Below are 16,007 nucleotides of genomic sequence, written 5' to 3'. Positions count from 1 at the left end.
CATGTTAGAAACAAGAGACTAGGAGAGGAATCTGAAAAGTGTATTATTGAAATGTGATCAAAAGGTACAATATACAAGAGGTATTTATAGGTACTAAATGAATCAGAGTAATAAAGGCATAGAATCCTATAATTAATATATAGATATACTATAAAAAAATAGACGATACTAATTAATCTAAATTGATGCTAATGATTCTCTAACATTAAATATAGAGAAATAAGACAAATTTGTTTTTGAGGAATTATACAATAGATTTATAATTTTTTTTAAAAAGTATCAAGTAAATTTTAAGAAAAAAATTTATAAATAAGTCCCTTGTTGAAACTTGCTACAATATAATGGATTTATAGGTTCAGAACGAAGAATCATTTTTAACATTGTAATTTTTTAGATGCCTAGAAATCTAATATTTCAATTTTTATGGATTGATTTAATAATTTTCCCTCACAAAACCTGTAAGTGAATTAAATTTTTCTCATGAAGTTATTTAGTATTTTATATTCTTTAAACACCTATCAATGTTCTATAATAACTAAAGATGTAATTATTTTAAGTTGGTCTAATTATTAACTCATTTATCTATTTAGATAAATATTAAAAATTTAGATTCTATCTTATGGATATAACAACCTATTAACTAATAACAAATCTTTAAATATGACTCATATAGTCATATCTATAGTATTGTATATTAGTCTTTGCTTGGTTGAGTTAGAAATACTACTATGATAAATAAAAAATGGAAAAGTATAGGTAGATAATAAAAATATTAAACAATGTGAATAATAGATATATTGAATATTCATTTCACTAGCTGTGCAGATGATTATTCTAATATTAAAATTTAAGTGAATAATTTAGAAGTATAGTGTATTTTGATTTAATTAGTAGTTATTCATATTATTAAAAAAAGTTATTGGTTAACTAACATAACCCATAAAAAATTACTCAAAATACTATAAAGTCTAACTAGAAACTAACTACTTATTATTTGCCATTTTTAAATTTAATTTTTTATTCACATTAGCATTCAAATGAATATTCAAAACTATATAGCACAAAAACATTCAAAATCTCATTAAAAAAATATGTGTATGAAATTAAATTCAGATCTTAATAATTGTCGTGAAAAATAACGTGAATAGGAAAGAAAATCAATTTAAGATGAATAAAAATAGTTAAATTTGGTATAAAAAATCAAGTCGATGTGCTTTTTGAATATTATATTTGATTTGATTTGATTTTATGGAATATGGTGGAGAAAGAATTATTGTTTGCAGACGCAGATGGGAGGTGCATTGCAAGTTGCATGTAGCTGGTGTAGCACGCCACACGCCCAAACAAAAACATATATAAAATGACTTCATTTACTTCTCTCATAACACAACTTGTGGTTCACACACATCCAACCAAGGTCTCCTTCTCCAACTCTTCAAATAATTCAATTCCAAACTATCCAACAACTACTTTTCATGCACTAACTAGCTAAGCACTCCTTGCTTGTTCATCACAATTTCAAATTCAAATTATCTTTCATTCACTTGAGAGTGTGTTGGGGAGAGGATTGATGCTTGCGGTGTCACCTTTGAGGACCAACAGAGATGATGAAATCCAAGGACAGGACCTGGAGACCTTATCCATCATTGGAGAAGACGACTTTGCTGAATTATCCGAGGGCAATTTGTTGGAAAGCATCAACTTCGACGATCTCTTCGCCGGCATCAGCCACGCAGATGTCTTGCCGGATCTCGAAATGGATCCTGACATCTTCGCCGACTTCTCACTCAGCGGAGCTCACAATTCTTCATCCCTAGTCTTGAATGGTTGTGGCAAATCGGCTTCTTCGGAATCCGGGTCGAGTAGTCGAGGGGAGGAGATAGTGAGCAAAAGAGATGGATCCGTCGTAGTGAATCCATCCCCTGGTAATAAAGAAGGTGATAATAAAGGAAGAAAATCATCTTCCTCCTCATCATGTCAATCAAAGAATCCTCATCAAACCAAGAAAAAGGTTAAGAAGGTAAGTACAGTAAGTTTAGAAATTACTTTCTCTGCAACTACTAATTAATTTGACTTGAACTCATTGGATATGAGATGATTAAGTAATTAGGCTTGGGTGAAGTTGATGAAATTAATGAACGTTTTAAGGTTCTGTCTCTATCTGTATACTGTCGCCCAGAGTGTGAAGGTACTCACTCACGGGTACCATAAGCTACAGGGTGTCATAGAAGATCTAAATTTAATGCAACTGTCCTATATAGTAATGTTGATGATGTTTAATTTGTGTGAAATAAATAAAATTAGGTGGATTGGACCCCAGAATTGCACAGGCGATTTGTTCAAGCAGTGGAGCAGCTGGGAGTTGATAAAGCAGTCCCTTCAAGGATTCTAGAGATCATGGGAATTGACTGCCTCACCCGCCATAACATCGCTAGCCACCTTCAGGTAACAATATATATAGTTACTGTTGAAGAGGTATATATTGTTCTAAACTGTGGAAAATTGAATGCAGAAATATCGATCACATAGGAAGCATATACTAGCTCGGGAGGCTGAAGCAGCAAGTTGGAGTCAACGGAGGCAGATGTATGGTGGAGGGAGAGGGAAGAGAGAGGTGAGCCCTTGGGTTGCACCAACCATTGGTTTTCCTCCCACTCCAATTACATCAATGCCGCCCCAGTTTAGACCCTTACATGTGTGGGGTCATCCCACCATGCACATGTGGCCGCCTAAACCTCATCAGCCACCGCCTCCTGCACCTTGGCCTTCAGACCCTTCTTATTGGCACCACCCTCACCACCAAAGGGTAACTCTTTCTCTTTTCTACTTTATATATAATTTCACTTTTATAAATATTACATCTATATATATAAAAAGTATTAGTTACTCTTTATTTGTGTAATTATATATATATTTATATTATTTAATTCATTTTTAATGTATATTTTATATTTAAATATATATTTTATATCGATAACTAATTTTGTATGTATACATAATATAATTGTTTAACTTCAATTGATAATAAATGCTTTGTTTATTTATTTAAGAAAATTCACCTTTTCTTATATGAGTTTAATTTTTATGCACTAATAATAGTATAAACGTTTGGTGGATACTACCATGAAGATTTTATTATTGTCTTTATATGAAGATGCTTCTTTTTTACCATTAGATGATGAAATGTATGGTTTGATTTTGATGTGTTACAAAAGTGTTATTTTTTTTAAAGTGTGGCTAAACAAACAAAGTACACTTTTAACACAAGAATCTTCATAAAAAGATGTTTTTAGCATCTTCATTTGAGTAGTTGCCTAAACGTTTTATACAGTCATACAATGATAATCATTTTTTTAAATGATCATTCACGTAGTTAATATAAAAGAGAGTTATTTTCGCTAATACGATGTTATATGATTTGATGCAAATCTAAAATAATTTTATACTACGACGTTGTATCAAAATTAATTTCTTTTTCACATACTAATTGAATCTATTTTTCTCTATCATTGAATTATGTACGAAATTTAATTGATTTAAATCTCATATCTTATCTAATAGTAAAATTGAGAACAAATCAGCTTCAAAAATACTTTTAACTTTTTCATATCATTACTTAGTTAGGGTTTAGGGTTAAACAAGACTTTTCTTGATTAATAATTGATATTTGTATGCATTAATTTGTGTCTAAACTCTAAGAGGCGTGCATATTATTGTTGTTTGAGTACAGGCTCATCAAAAGGCAGTACCACCAGCAACACCGTGTTTTCCACAACCTCTGACAACAACGGTAACTACTCATGACCCCATTTGGAACCATTCTACTTGTCTTCTCCTTTCAAACTTGGATCCTAATCTTTTTATATAATATCTCACCATGAGCACACATACATACACAAATCATGTTGTAACATATTTCAACTCAAAATTAAAGTGTGCTTTATTTTGCTTCACTCACCAATATGGAGGAAATTAAATACAATTAAACATGCAGAGATTTGGTTCTCCGCCAACCACCACCGTGGCGGGTATCCCACCACCACAGCGTGCCATCTATAAAGTAGATCCCGGCATGCCCAAGCCCCTAGTTGACTTCCATCCGGTAAATTTTCTTCACTCGCTTCTTTGTACTGTATACTTCGATTATTTTAATACAAACACGGTTAAAAAATGGTAAATCAAAGTAATACTTCTTTCTATTGAATAAACAAGTTGTATAGTATTATATGAATTTAATTTCTATGTATTATTAATATAAAAAATTTTAGATAAATAATTAATCCTGTATTATTACATCATTAAAAATAATTAATTTTAAATGTATTATTTTAAAAAATATTTAAGCAATTAAATGGTCGATCATATAAAGCTCTTTTATCATATGAATGCATAAAAATTAAAAAAATAAATACGCGCGCACGTACACAGATATGTATAATTTGTATAAAATAGTTTTATACATATAAAAAATATCTTTTATATTAATCGTATGAATAATTATTTAAAAAGATTATTATAATTAAATAATTATATAAAATATTTTGCATTATCAATTCAAATTATATATATAGAAAATCAAATTTTTTCTTTTTAAAGGTACAAATACAAATAAAAAAAAAGAAAAAATAGTTGGTTATTATTTACTACAAAGTGGAACTGCACATGTTAGTTTTAATTTTGGTAAAATCTCGCCAACAGTTCTATTTATATGAAATTAATAATTTAATTAAATATATTAAATTATTTAATAATTTTAACTATTAATTTTGCATAAAAATAACTACATATAAATTTTTATTTTTAATTTTTCCCCGTAGATTTAAAAATAAAACTTTGGCATTATATAAAAAGTGTAGACGTGTAATAGATAATCTTAAAAAATGTTTTGGTTTCATCATCGATAATAATTTTTTAATAAAATTCTATGATTTTACAGGATATATTTAGTTAGAGTAGTAAAATATAATTGTGATGAAAATTTTATACAATGCATTCTATATATAAAAATACATATGAAATTTATTGTATATATATATTTTAATGTTTCGTCAGACATTTCATATGGGTCAAGCAGTTTTATATATAAATATATATTTTATATTCTAATAAAACAGAAAAGACTACAAAAGTCATACTACAATAAATTCAACATTTATTAATGATTAGAAATAAAATTGAATTGTAAATAAAACTGAATCAATAAAGAGTCACCAAAAAAAAAAAACTGAATCAATAAATTAAATAACTCATACATACTACACTACATTATAAAAGGCTCACAATTGTATAATAAAAAGAAATAATCGGTTCCATTAGGAACTAACTATAAATGAAGCTAATTCTGACAAATTAACTAAAAAATATGTTTATTATAAAAACAATAAAAGATAATTTTTTATTATTTTAATTTTTTGAATTTTAAAACAAAAAATAAAAAAATTAGTTTAGTTAACTTATATCATAGTTAATTCTTTAGATTATTTTTTAAATTAAAAAGGTCTTCATAATATAATAATAAAAAATATTATATATACATAAAAATTTTATTACTAAATCGATCATTATATATTTATGTATAAATATATGTATATAATTTATTTTAATATATATTTTATTTTTTAATATCTATTTTATATTAATAATTTAGTAGTTAATTTTTTATATACACACTTAATATGATTGTATAGTAATAGTAATAATAATACTCCCAAATATTATTATTGAGTTGATGTTAATCATCAAAGAAGAAAAAATAGAAGAAATATAATTTGACTATGTTACGTGTATATTAAAATTAGCTACCAAAGTTAGTCACTAGTATCAAATATATATTGAAATATAAATATATATTAAAAGTAAATTAAATTCATACATATATTTATACACAAATACATTAGTTACTGATTTTAGTATCTAATTTTAGTGTATAAATAATATTTTTGAATATAATTACCATATTGTGATTAAATAAGTTTGAATTGGTTAGAGCCAATGAGTAATAGCTCAAATGGCATAGTCTCCCCATACTCAATTAAGAGGTTGCCGGTTCGAATCTCCTATCTTTTGTAAAAAAAAAAAAAGTTTGAATTGGTTAGATGTACCATGCCTGTAATTCTTCTTCATCTCCATATAAATCCATCTCTTTCTGTCATTTTTCGTCTTTGTCCATAAATACAAAGTTTCATTTGTTGGATTCGTCACGTTCCATGGATAGTTAATTTCCTTGTTCTATTTTCATCGTTAATCCCAATAATTAAATAATACAAGAAACTCACTTCGTTTGTTTCGGTAAATACAATTTCATGCATGATTGATTCAATTATCTAACTTGTTTCTGGTTGTTGTTATTGTGTTTAATTAATCAACAGTCAAAGGAAAGCGTAGATGCTGCGATTGGTGATGTATTATCAAAACCATGGCTGCCACTGCCACTTGGGCTTAAAGCTCCAGCGGTAGAGTGTGTGGTGGGTGAGTTACAGAGACAAGGAATTCCAAAAATTCCACCCTCAACTCCTGTGCTTAATTAATCTTTCAAGGAGAGGGCTCTATTTTTTTGCCCCTTTGATTTATGCTAAACCCTAATTCGACGACTTCTCAGCTTTTTTTTTTGTTTGTTTAGTAGGAGAGTAAATGACAAATAATTTTTAAAAATTTATACTTCGAATATATTAGTCTTTAAAAAAAAATACCAATAAAATTTTTTAGTATAATAGATGTGGACTTAAGATAGAAAATCTTAATTTAAAGTAACTTATTTACATTTGTTATCTTAAAAGATTTTCTTGATATTTTTTTTAAAGATTAATCTATTCAAAATATAAATTCTCAAAAATTTATTTGTCGTTTTACTCTTAGCAAAAAGAGTGGATTACCATTACTTGTTTGCCATCACTAATATTCACTACTCATCATTCTGTGTATCCATGACCCTGTGGATTATCATATACAAACCCTAGCTGTGAGTTTTGTATTACTTATTAATTAAATCTCATGATATGAGTAAATTGATCCTAAGCTATTATGCAAAAGAGTGATAAATTTGCGTCTATTTATATTCATGCTAATTAAGGTATGAGGTTGTATACTATTTGTATCTTCTAATAAGAATACGTTTTTGTTACTCACTAATATGAGTTATGACAATATGATTTAGAATATATAGCATGGTTTTTCCTTTTACAAATATATGCAGGTAAATGTCAATAAGTTATAGTTTAATTGGTATGAATATATAGTATATTTTTTCTTTTACAAAGGTATATAAATAAATGTTAATAAATTAGAGCTCAATTAACATAATCTTTTTATCTATATTCGAGTCTCACTTTTAATTTAAAAAAAAATATATGCAGGTAAATTATTAGTCTTATATCCGAGCTTAAAAATTGGGTAAAAAGTTATTAAAACTTAAAATATTTAACAACAAAATTAAGATCTTATTATACTACTTGATTACAATAATTTATTTTAATTTAAATATTTAGCTAAAATTTTAAACAACAAGAACCAATTTATACATTTGTTATATATCATCTTTTGAGATATCATTATTAATTTAATATTTTCAATAATAATTTTATCCATCTTGCAAGTTTCTTGAATACGGTTTTAATATGAACTTACATCATAAATTAAATTAAAAGACCTTAATTATAAATTATTTCTTCATTCTCATTTTTCTAACCATTAAATATAAATATCAGTATTTATTTAAAAGTGAATATTATAATTCTTATTAAAAGTTTACGGCATTTATTAACCATCACTAGATATTAATGTTTTATTTATTTATTTATTTATGATAATTAATAAGCTATTAAAAATTTAAAACCGCCCTCAATTTTATAAACGCCGATAAAAATGTTATCAGATTTGTTAACAATAAAAATGTCATTAAAATATTATAAAACACAACAAAATATCCAATATTAAATATATATTTTTAAAAAATGTTTTAAACATTGAATTTTAATGTAATTTTTCAAGTATAATTAAAAAAATAAAATATTTTTATCTATAAAATTTAGTAATTTTAGACTAAGTAATTTTTTTTTTGTAAATGCCAAGAATATTTTTAAAAAATAAAAAAATATTCTAGAGATTAAAGTTTGGTCTGATTTTTCTATATGTACTTTTTAAATAATTATTTAAATATTCTTACAAAATTTTGGATCAAATATATAAACAATCTAAAAATAAAATTCATTTATCACTTATAAAAAATAATATTTTTAATTATTTTATTATATTTTAAAATATTTATATCGCGCTCAATGATATTTTGACATTTTTTGTGATTAAAAGTAAAAATATTTTTGTTAATATCTTAACAAATCAACCATCATTTTAGTAGTTTACTTTTTTTTTATTTAGTTTCAGAAACATTGAAAGTACATAAGAGTCATTAACATTTAAGAAACAAAAATTACATAAACATTTTCTATTTGGTTTGTAGAAGTCCTTAAATGTTATATATATGGAGGGGGAACCAAATAAATCTCAAAGTTCACATGTATGCATTGAAACTGTATTGTATTCTTAATACATTGGCAAAATCGGGTTATACCTCCATAAGATCAAACAAATTCAAAATATATAAGTTTCTATCGTAACTAACTTTTTTTCCAAATCTTGTACTTAATGCTATGGATATTTCGATTAAAAAACCGATGAATATTTCAGCTATAGCAACTATAAATCAGAGTTGGGATTGGCAATAAGGAGTAGAAGATCGAAAAACAGAACACTCTATCATAATTACTTTTTTTAAGATTTTTTACTGAATTGAGTGTTGGAGTTCTTTTTGCAGGTACTACGTTTGAGTCTTAGTTCACGAAACTACTTCCTTGTTGGACGAGAGGCTTCCAAAATTCATAGAACAGCGCGGAGCCGACCTATAGTATGGAAGAGTATCCTTGTCAGAATATTTGACGTTCACTGTGGGCCCAAAATTTGTTTTCAATTTGATCTAACGTTTTACTAGTTCTTTCTTGTAATTCCTTTTTTTTTGGGCAGAGGTTAAGTCATGATGGACCACTCGGTAACCTCTCAACCACCTCCAACTAATGCTGAGCTTCTGCCTGTGAATGCCGCTCTACAAGCAGAAGTCCAGCAAATGGCTGAGTTACTAGCGACAAAGCAGAATGACGGCAATGAAAAAGATGACCATAAAAAAGGCTAATGACGACCTTCACAAAGAATATCATTCTAAGTCAAACACAAAAACAGGCGGAGCACCCCACAAGACGGAAAGGCAGAGGATTGACCCTTTTTCCAAAGAAATAATGAACTTTAAAATGCCTAAAAGTTTTAGACATTGGCACCGTATAAAGGAATCGAAGATCCTAAAGTTTACATTACTAAGTTTGAGTCCATAATGTTTCTTAACAGTGACTTCGACCCTAGCTATTTTGTGCCGATTTTTTCCTACCTTTTTGGATGGAGCCACTTTACTTTGGTTTTCTAATTTGCCTACAGGTTCAATTTCAAGCTTTGACGAATTCGCCAAGCTATTCATAAACAACTTTGCAACATCCAAAGTTTACTTACAAGATTCTACCTATTTTAGTATAATCAAACAAGGGCAACATGAAAGCCTGAAAGATTACATGACACGATTCATGACGGCAGCCATGGAAATCCCAAATCTCAACCCAGAGGTACAACTACATGCTTTAAAAAGCAGCATCCGACCTGGAAAGTTCCAGGAAGCGATAGCGGTAGCGGAGCCGAAGACACTGGCCGAATTTAGAGACAAAGCAACCGGGAAAATTGAGATCGAGGAGCTAAGGGAGGCCCGAAGAATGGAAATACCACCATCTCGAAAAGAAGAAGAAAGGCCGCATAGATCCCAAAACAAGGACCTTAAGAAACCTTTCAAATTGACACCAAAGTTCGAATCGTACACTAAGTTCAACATCAAGAGAGGGGATATAATTAAAGAAATCCTACATAACAAACTTATAAAGCCGACAAGCAAAGCATGAACATATCAGGACCAGAAGTATGTAGACAGAAGCAAACATTGTGCATTCCACCAAAAATATGGCCATACAACCGATGAATGCATAGGGGCCAAGGACCTATTGGAAAGATTAGCCAGACAAGGCCTCTTAGATAAACACGTCACCTAAAAGAAACCAGAGACACAGATAAGCCGAATTATAGTTCAGTTCACAAAGACAAAGGAACTTGGCATGGAATAGTCGAGTCTTTTACTTCGAAAGGAGTAATAAACTATATTTCTGGAGGCTTTGCAGGAGGAGGAGCAACAAATACGGCTAGGAAAAGGAGTTACTGAGCCATGATGACAATGGACGAATCTCGCCCACAGACACATACTTCACCTCCAATAGAACGGATTGCCTTAGGTGCCTTCGACTTCAAGTCTCAATGTCCGAATTTAAATGACCCAGTAGTAATTTCCATACACATGGGAGAATTGAGAATCAAGAAGGTCCTATTGGACCCTGGGAGTAGCGCCGAGGTGTTGTTCTACTCCACTTTTAAAAAGATGCAACTCAGCGACAAGGCCCTACAAGCCTCAACTGGAGAATTGGTAGGATTCTCCGGGGAAAGGGTACTCGTATCAGGTTATGTATGGTTAAGAACAACACTAGGAAAGTTTCCGAATTCAAAAACCCTAGATATACAATTTTTAATAGTTAATTGTACTAGTCCCTATAGTATCATTTTGGACGCCCATCTCTTAACTCTTGGAGCCATTGTTTCTACAGTTCACCTTTATATAAAGTTTTATGTGCAGGACAATATAGTGGCAACAGTGCATGCCAACCATAAAGAAGCACGGCAATGCTACAATGCGGAATTAAAGACCATACCAAAGGAAATCATCCCAAGAGTAAACTCTGTCAATACAGAGAACATCCCAATTCTGGCCGAGCTGGACCCTGTGAACAATACTAGTCAACCTACTCCAACGGGCGACCTATAAAAGGTACAACTAGCAAAGGCCGACCAATTTACTAACATCAGTTCTGTTTTCTCCGCAGGAAAACAACACCTTGTCAGCTATTAAGATCCAACACCGACCTTTTTGCATGGACGCTTGCAGACATGCAGGAATTGACCCAAACTTTATATGCCACAAGTTGGCAGTCAATCCGAATGTCTGCCCTATACGACAGAAAAAGTGGAACTTAGGTACAGAAAGGAGAAACGCAACAATAGCAGGAACACAAAAGTTGCTCGATGCAGGCTTCATCCGAGAACTCATATTCTCATATTCTCAAATTCTTCGGATTCCTACTAACACACAGAAGGATAGAGGCCAACCCTGACAAATGTCAGGCTGTGATACAAATGCAGTCACCTCGGTCAATCAAGGAAGTACAACAACTCACAGGCCGCCTAACAGCACTATCACGTTTCTTGCTGGCGGCGGCTGCAAAGTCATATCATTTCTTCAACACCCTGAGGAAAGCCGAGAAGTTCATCTGGATAGATGAATGTGAAAGGGCTTTTACCAAATTTAAAAACCTCCTCAGTTCACCACCTATACTTCGAAAACCTCAGCAAGGTAATCCCCTTTACTTATACCTTTCGATTTCAACTAACACAGTCAGTTCTGTACTTGTAACAGAAACAGGGAAAGAACAACATCCAGTATATTTTGTGAGCAAAGTCCTGCAAAACACAGAAATAAGATATCCAACAATAGAAAAGCTAGCATTTGGTTTAATAATCACAGCTCGGCATTTGCGACACTATTTCCAAACCCACCAGATAATAGTTCGGATCGGCCAGTCATTACGCCAAATATTGGCAAAACCAGATCTAGCAGGACGACTCACAAAGTGGTCGATAGAACTTTCGAAATTTGACATTTGTTATCAAACACGAGGATCACCTATGGCACAAGCACTGGCCGACTTTATTGCAGAATTTACCACTCCTGAAAGTTTATCCCCCGAATGGGAGCTATACGTAGACGGAGCATCAAATGAAAGTGGGTGTGGAGCAAGAATCTTACTGAAAGATAACATTGGAGTGCATGCCGAACAATCAATGAAATTCCTTTTTCAAACAAGCAATAACCAGACCGAGTATGAAGCACTATTAGCCAGACTAAGATTAGCAAGAAAGGTCAAAATCCAAAACCTAAAGGTATACTGTGATTCCCTCCTTGTAGTACAATAGGTAACTGATCACTTTCAGGTACGAGATCCGCTCTTAGAAAAATATTTAAATACAGCAAAATTTATGATACAACATTTTCAAAATTTTGAAATATCACATATACCTAGGGAACAAAATGGTAGGGCCGATATTTTATCTAAATTGGCTACTTCCAGAATAATAGATTCAATAGATACTATGTCACATCTCAGTATCTCACTAACAAAACTAAGTTTAGATACCAAGACTGTTTTAAGTGTGTCGCGGGAGGAAGACTGGCAAAGATCATATATTCGGTATTTAAAAACCAGAGAAGTACCAAAAAACGAACAACCAAAGTAATTCAGGCATAAACAAGCCATTACACAATCATGGGAGATGACCAGTACAAATAGGGCTTCTCTTGACCATTATTGAAGTGCCTCGGACCATCGGAAGTAAAAGCTGCTATACCCGAGGTTCATGATGGCATTTGTGGCCACCACACTGGAGGTAGGAGTTTGGCCACGAAAACCCTACGAGCAGGGTACTACTAGTCGAGCTTGCGCAAATATTGCATGAACAAAGTACAGAGATGCGACGCATGCTAGAAGTGTGCACCACTCATTCACAATCTGGCCGAACTATTGCATACTTCGGATGTTAGCTGGCCTTTTCACAAATGGGGGATGGACATTCTAGGACCATTCCCAATATTAGCAGGATAGGTAAAATTTCTATTGGTAGCAATTGATTATTTCACTAAATGGGTAGAAGCACAACCATTGCAAAAATAACCTCGAACAAGGTACGCGCTTTCATCTGGAAATCAATCATATGTAGATATGGTTTACTTAGAGAAATCATTTCTGACAATGGTCGGCGGTTCACTGATAAGAAAATTGCATATTTTTTAACTGACCTTCACATTCAGCATCATTTTTCCTCTGTCGAACACCCGCAAAGTAATGGGCTCATAGAGGTAGCTAATAAGATCATCTTGTAGGCCTTAAAGAAAAAACCAACAGGTGCTAAGGGATGATGGGTCGAGCTAATACCAGAAATACTGTGGAACTACAATACAACACCACAATCCACAACTAAAGAAATCCCATTTCGTTTAGTATACGACATGGACTCTATGATCCCAATCGAGATTGCTCAAGGTTCAACTCGGGCCGAGTACTTTAGCGAAGAAGCCAATACGGATGCCAGATCAGCCGAACTCGATACAATAAGTGAGGAATGAAGCCTGGCTGAAGTTCGACAGAAGTCCATGCAATTAGCCATGCAAAATAACTATAACAAAAATGTACGACCGAGGGTACTACAACAAAGAGATATAGTGCTAAGACAAATAGAGGAAGTCTGAAAGCTCACAAGACATGAAAAGTTAGCAGCAACATGGAAAGGTTCTTTCCGAGTTTCCAAAGTCATCGGAAAGGGGACTTACTGCCTAGAAACCTTAGATGGGACGGCCTTACCCAACACTTGGAACATTTCATCATTGAAGTTTTATTATAGTTAATTTTCATTGTAAACAAATTGGAGTGGGCAGGTACTCTTTTTCCTGATCACAAGATTTTTTCCCTAATGAGGATTTTACTCGGACAGGTTTTAACAAAGCCAACCACTCCATGCCTTTCAAACTGAAAGGTTTTTTCCATACCATAAATGAAACATATTCTTTCCTTTCTATTTGATACACTATTCTGTCTCATTTCATCCGAACCAACGCAAATCGAAAAGTTGGATACAACATCTATGCAACATACAAAAATAAGCATTCAAATATTTCAAGTCTTAAGTCGACATCATACGTTGAAAATCAGTTCAAACACACACCGACACTAGATCGGTCATCAAACCAAAGTATCAAAATACAAAATAATAAAAAATATCCATAAAACAAACTTATTAATCTCTATCAGAGAGGGGAGGAGCATTCTCATCATGTCCTCACCCGCCTCATCCTCAACAAGCTCGCCATCCACCACAATTTTTGTCACGTCTAGCCTCCCGACATCAAAGTCGGGCGTAAACACAGCTCGATTAAAACCTGCAGCAAACATCTCCAAAACCTCATTTTCTAACTCGTGAATGCGAGAGGTCATCTTACCCTTGGTCTTGTCATTTTCCTTAATTTCATTTTGCAAGAGACGTATCTGATCTTGAAGCTTAGCAACCTCCTCCTCCCTATCCTTCATCTTAGAGGTTACATCGATGATCACATTCTCCTTTTCTTTAACAGATCGCTCCAAGTTCACAAATTTTTCAGCAACAGCATACTGCTCTGCACCTAGAAGCTCAATGCCATGGCCAACACACAGCAAACGAGAAGTCACAATTTACAACAAAAAGAACAAATAATAACGAAGCACATATACAAACAACACAACCTAAACAGCAACAAAAATGTACCAACCTGGATAAACTTTCCCATCCCTTCCACACCCGTATGATGAGTCAGCCTCATATCCCCAGGATATTGAGAAATCCTATCAGCAAGCTTAGAAACGGGATATTGCTCACTCCAAAGGGATTAAGGGTTCACCCCCTCATAAACCCATGGAGTTTTTTTTGCTTCTCAAAAATTGACCTATCACCCTTGTCCTCTTTAGAGAGCACCTCCAGTGACTTCTAGGACTCAACCCTTTTTCTCTTTGAGAAGGATGAGGTCGGGCACTGGAGTGAGCAACTTCCCCACAAACTTCCTTCACTACCCCTGAACCGCTACCATCTTTCTCGTTTTTCTTTTTCAGAAAAGATTGCAGCCGAGAAGTGGTCAAATTAGGTACCCTTCCACCTGTAAACAAACATAGTGGTATGTCAATAATTAGCAACCAACCAATAAAAAACTACAAAAACACATTACCTATATAAGACTTCAACCCCTCTTTGTCATTCTCCTTCTCAAAATTCAATAATTCAGAAAACATTCACCATCCACAAAACACTCTATCAAAAAATCCAAAAACATATTTTCTTCTTCTTCATTCCTCTTCACAGCCTCAAGAATTTGCATTGGTTCTAGACACCAATACAGTGGAAATATCTCTATCAACTCACTATCCAAATAGAAAGGGTATTCGGTCTCTAATGACCAAACCTTCACAAACATATATTTAAAGTTTTTAAAAGAAGATTTATACAAAAGGAAGATAGAACGACCAGGAAAACTGCTAAGGTATACCCACAAACTTTTTCACACCCCCTTAGATTGAAACAGAAAAAAAATATTTAAAGACGCAAGAAATTACAGAAAAGATGTCAAAGATTCAAAAGCTCGCAAAAAGCCAACGAGTTTGGGTGTAACTGTGAGGGAGCACAATTCAGTTGCGTCAAAATGTTACATTCAAAATCAGAAAAAGAAAATTTCAAATAGAGTTCTGTAAAACAGAGGGTATACATATAGAAGTAAGTCCAGTTTCCCCCCCTCTCACAAACACTTTCCTTACCGCCGCAAGGGAGAAGCTCGACGCCAATAGTCGAACCCTCCTTGATCAATTTCTGAGCTTTAAGCTCGAGCAGTAAGTCATTATCACAGTAGGTAGAAGCACAAATTTTAACATCAACATGCACCCAGTGATAAAGATTTTCACTTTTAACCTCCACCACTTTTTTCCTTTTCTTTTTTCCTACCCATTGTTGAAAACAGAGAGATACAGACAAAGACAAAAGAACTAATCTTTTGAAGTCATGTCTCTTTCACAAACTTAAGGAAGAAGACTTGGGTCAAGAGTTCGTGTCTTTTTTCATGATGGACACGGTAATAAAGCATCACTACTAACATAGTGGGTAATTCAAGGGGTAACTGTTTGCATACCTTGATTAAAAAAATGGTCCAGATCTTACCTAGAAATATACATGAATTTATTGCAACCCAGTCC

The 16,007-nt window shown here is 32.5% G+C and overlaps 1 protein-coding gene and 1 long non-coding RNA gene across 3 annotated transcripts; both read left to right on the top strand.

Annotated features, from left to right (window-relative positions):
* Positions 1-993: 993 nt before the first annotated feature.
* Positions 994-7,028, top strand: LOC112771796 (transcription activator GLK1). The gene is made up of 6 exons (XM_025816615.3): positions 994-2,020; positions 2,305-2,445; positions 2,513-2,806; positions 3,731-3,790; positions 3,995-4,102; positions 6,369-7,028. The coding sequence occupies exons 1-6, from the start codon at positions 1,571-1,573 to the stop codon at positions 6,525-6,527; spliced, it is 1,212 nt and encodes a 403-aa protein (XP_025672400.1). The 5' UTR covers positions 994-1,570; the 3' UTR covers positions 6,528-7,028.
* A 1,780-nt stretch (positions 7,029-8,808) lies between these two features.
* Positions 8,809-9,466, top strand: LOC140181730 (uncharacterized). Of its 2 annotated transcripts, none has more exons than XR_011876851.1 (2): positions 8,809-8,899; positions 9,016-9,466. It is a non-coding gene; the product is annotated as an uncharacterized lncRNA (long non-coding RNA). The 2 variants fall into 2 exon arrangements; XR_011876850.1 differs by having other exon boundaries at positions 8,809-8,939; positions 9,016-9,427.
* The last annotated feature ends 6,541 nt before the right edge of the window (positions 9,467-16,007 follow it).

Source organism: Arachis hypogaea, chromosome 18, assembly GCF_003086295.3.
Source record: "Arachis hypogaea cultivar Tifrunner chromosome 18, arahy.Tifrunner.gnm2.J5K5, whole genome shotgun sequence".
Lineage (NCBI taxonomy): Eukaryota > Viridiplantae > Streptophyta > Magnoliopsida > Fabales > Fabaceae > Arachis > Arachis hypogaea.
The sequence above is the reverse complement of the archived record's forward strand: the minus strand, read 5'-3'. Positions and strand labels throughout refer to the sequence as shown.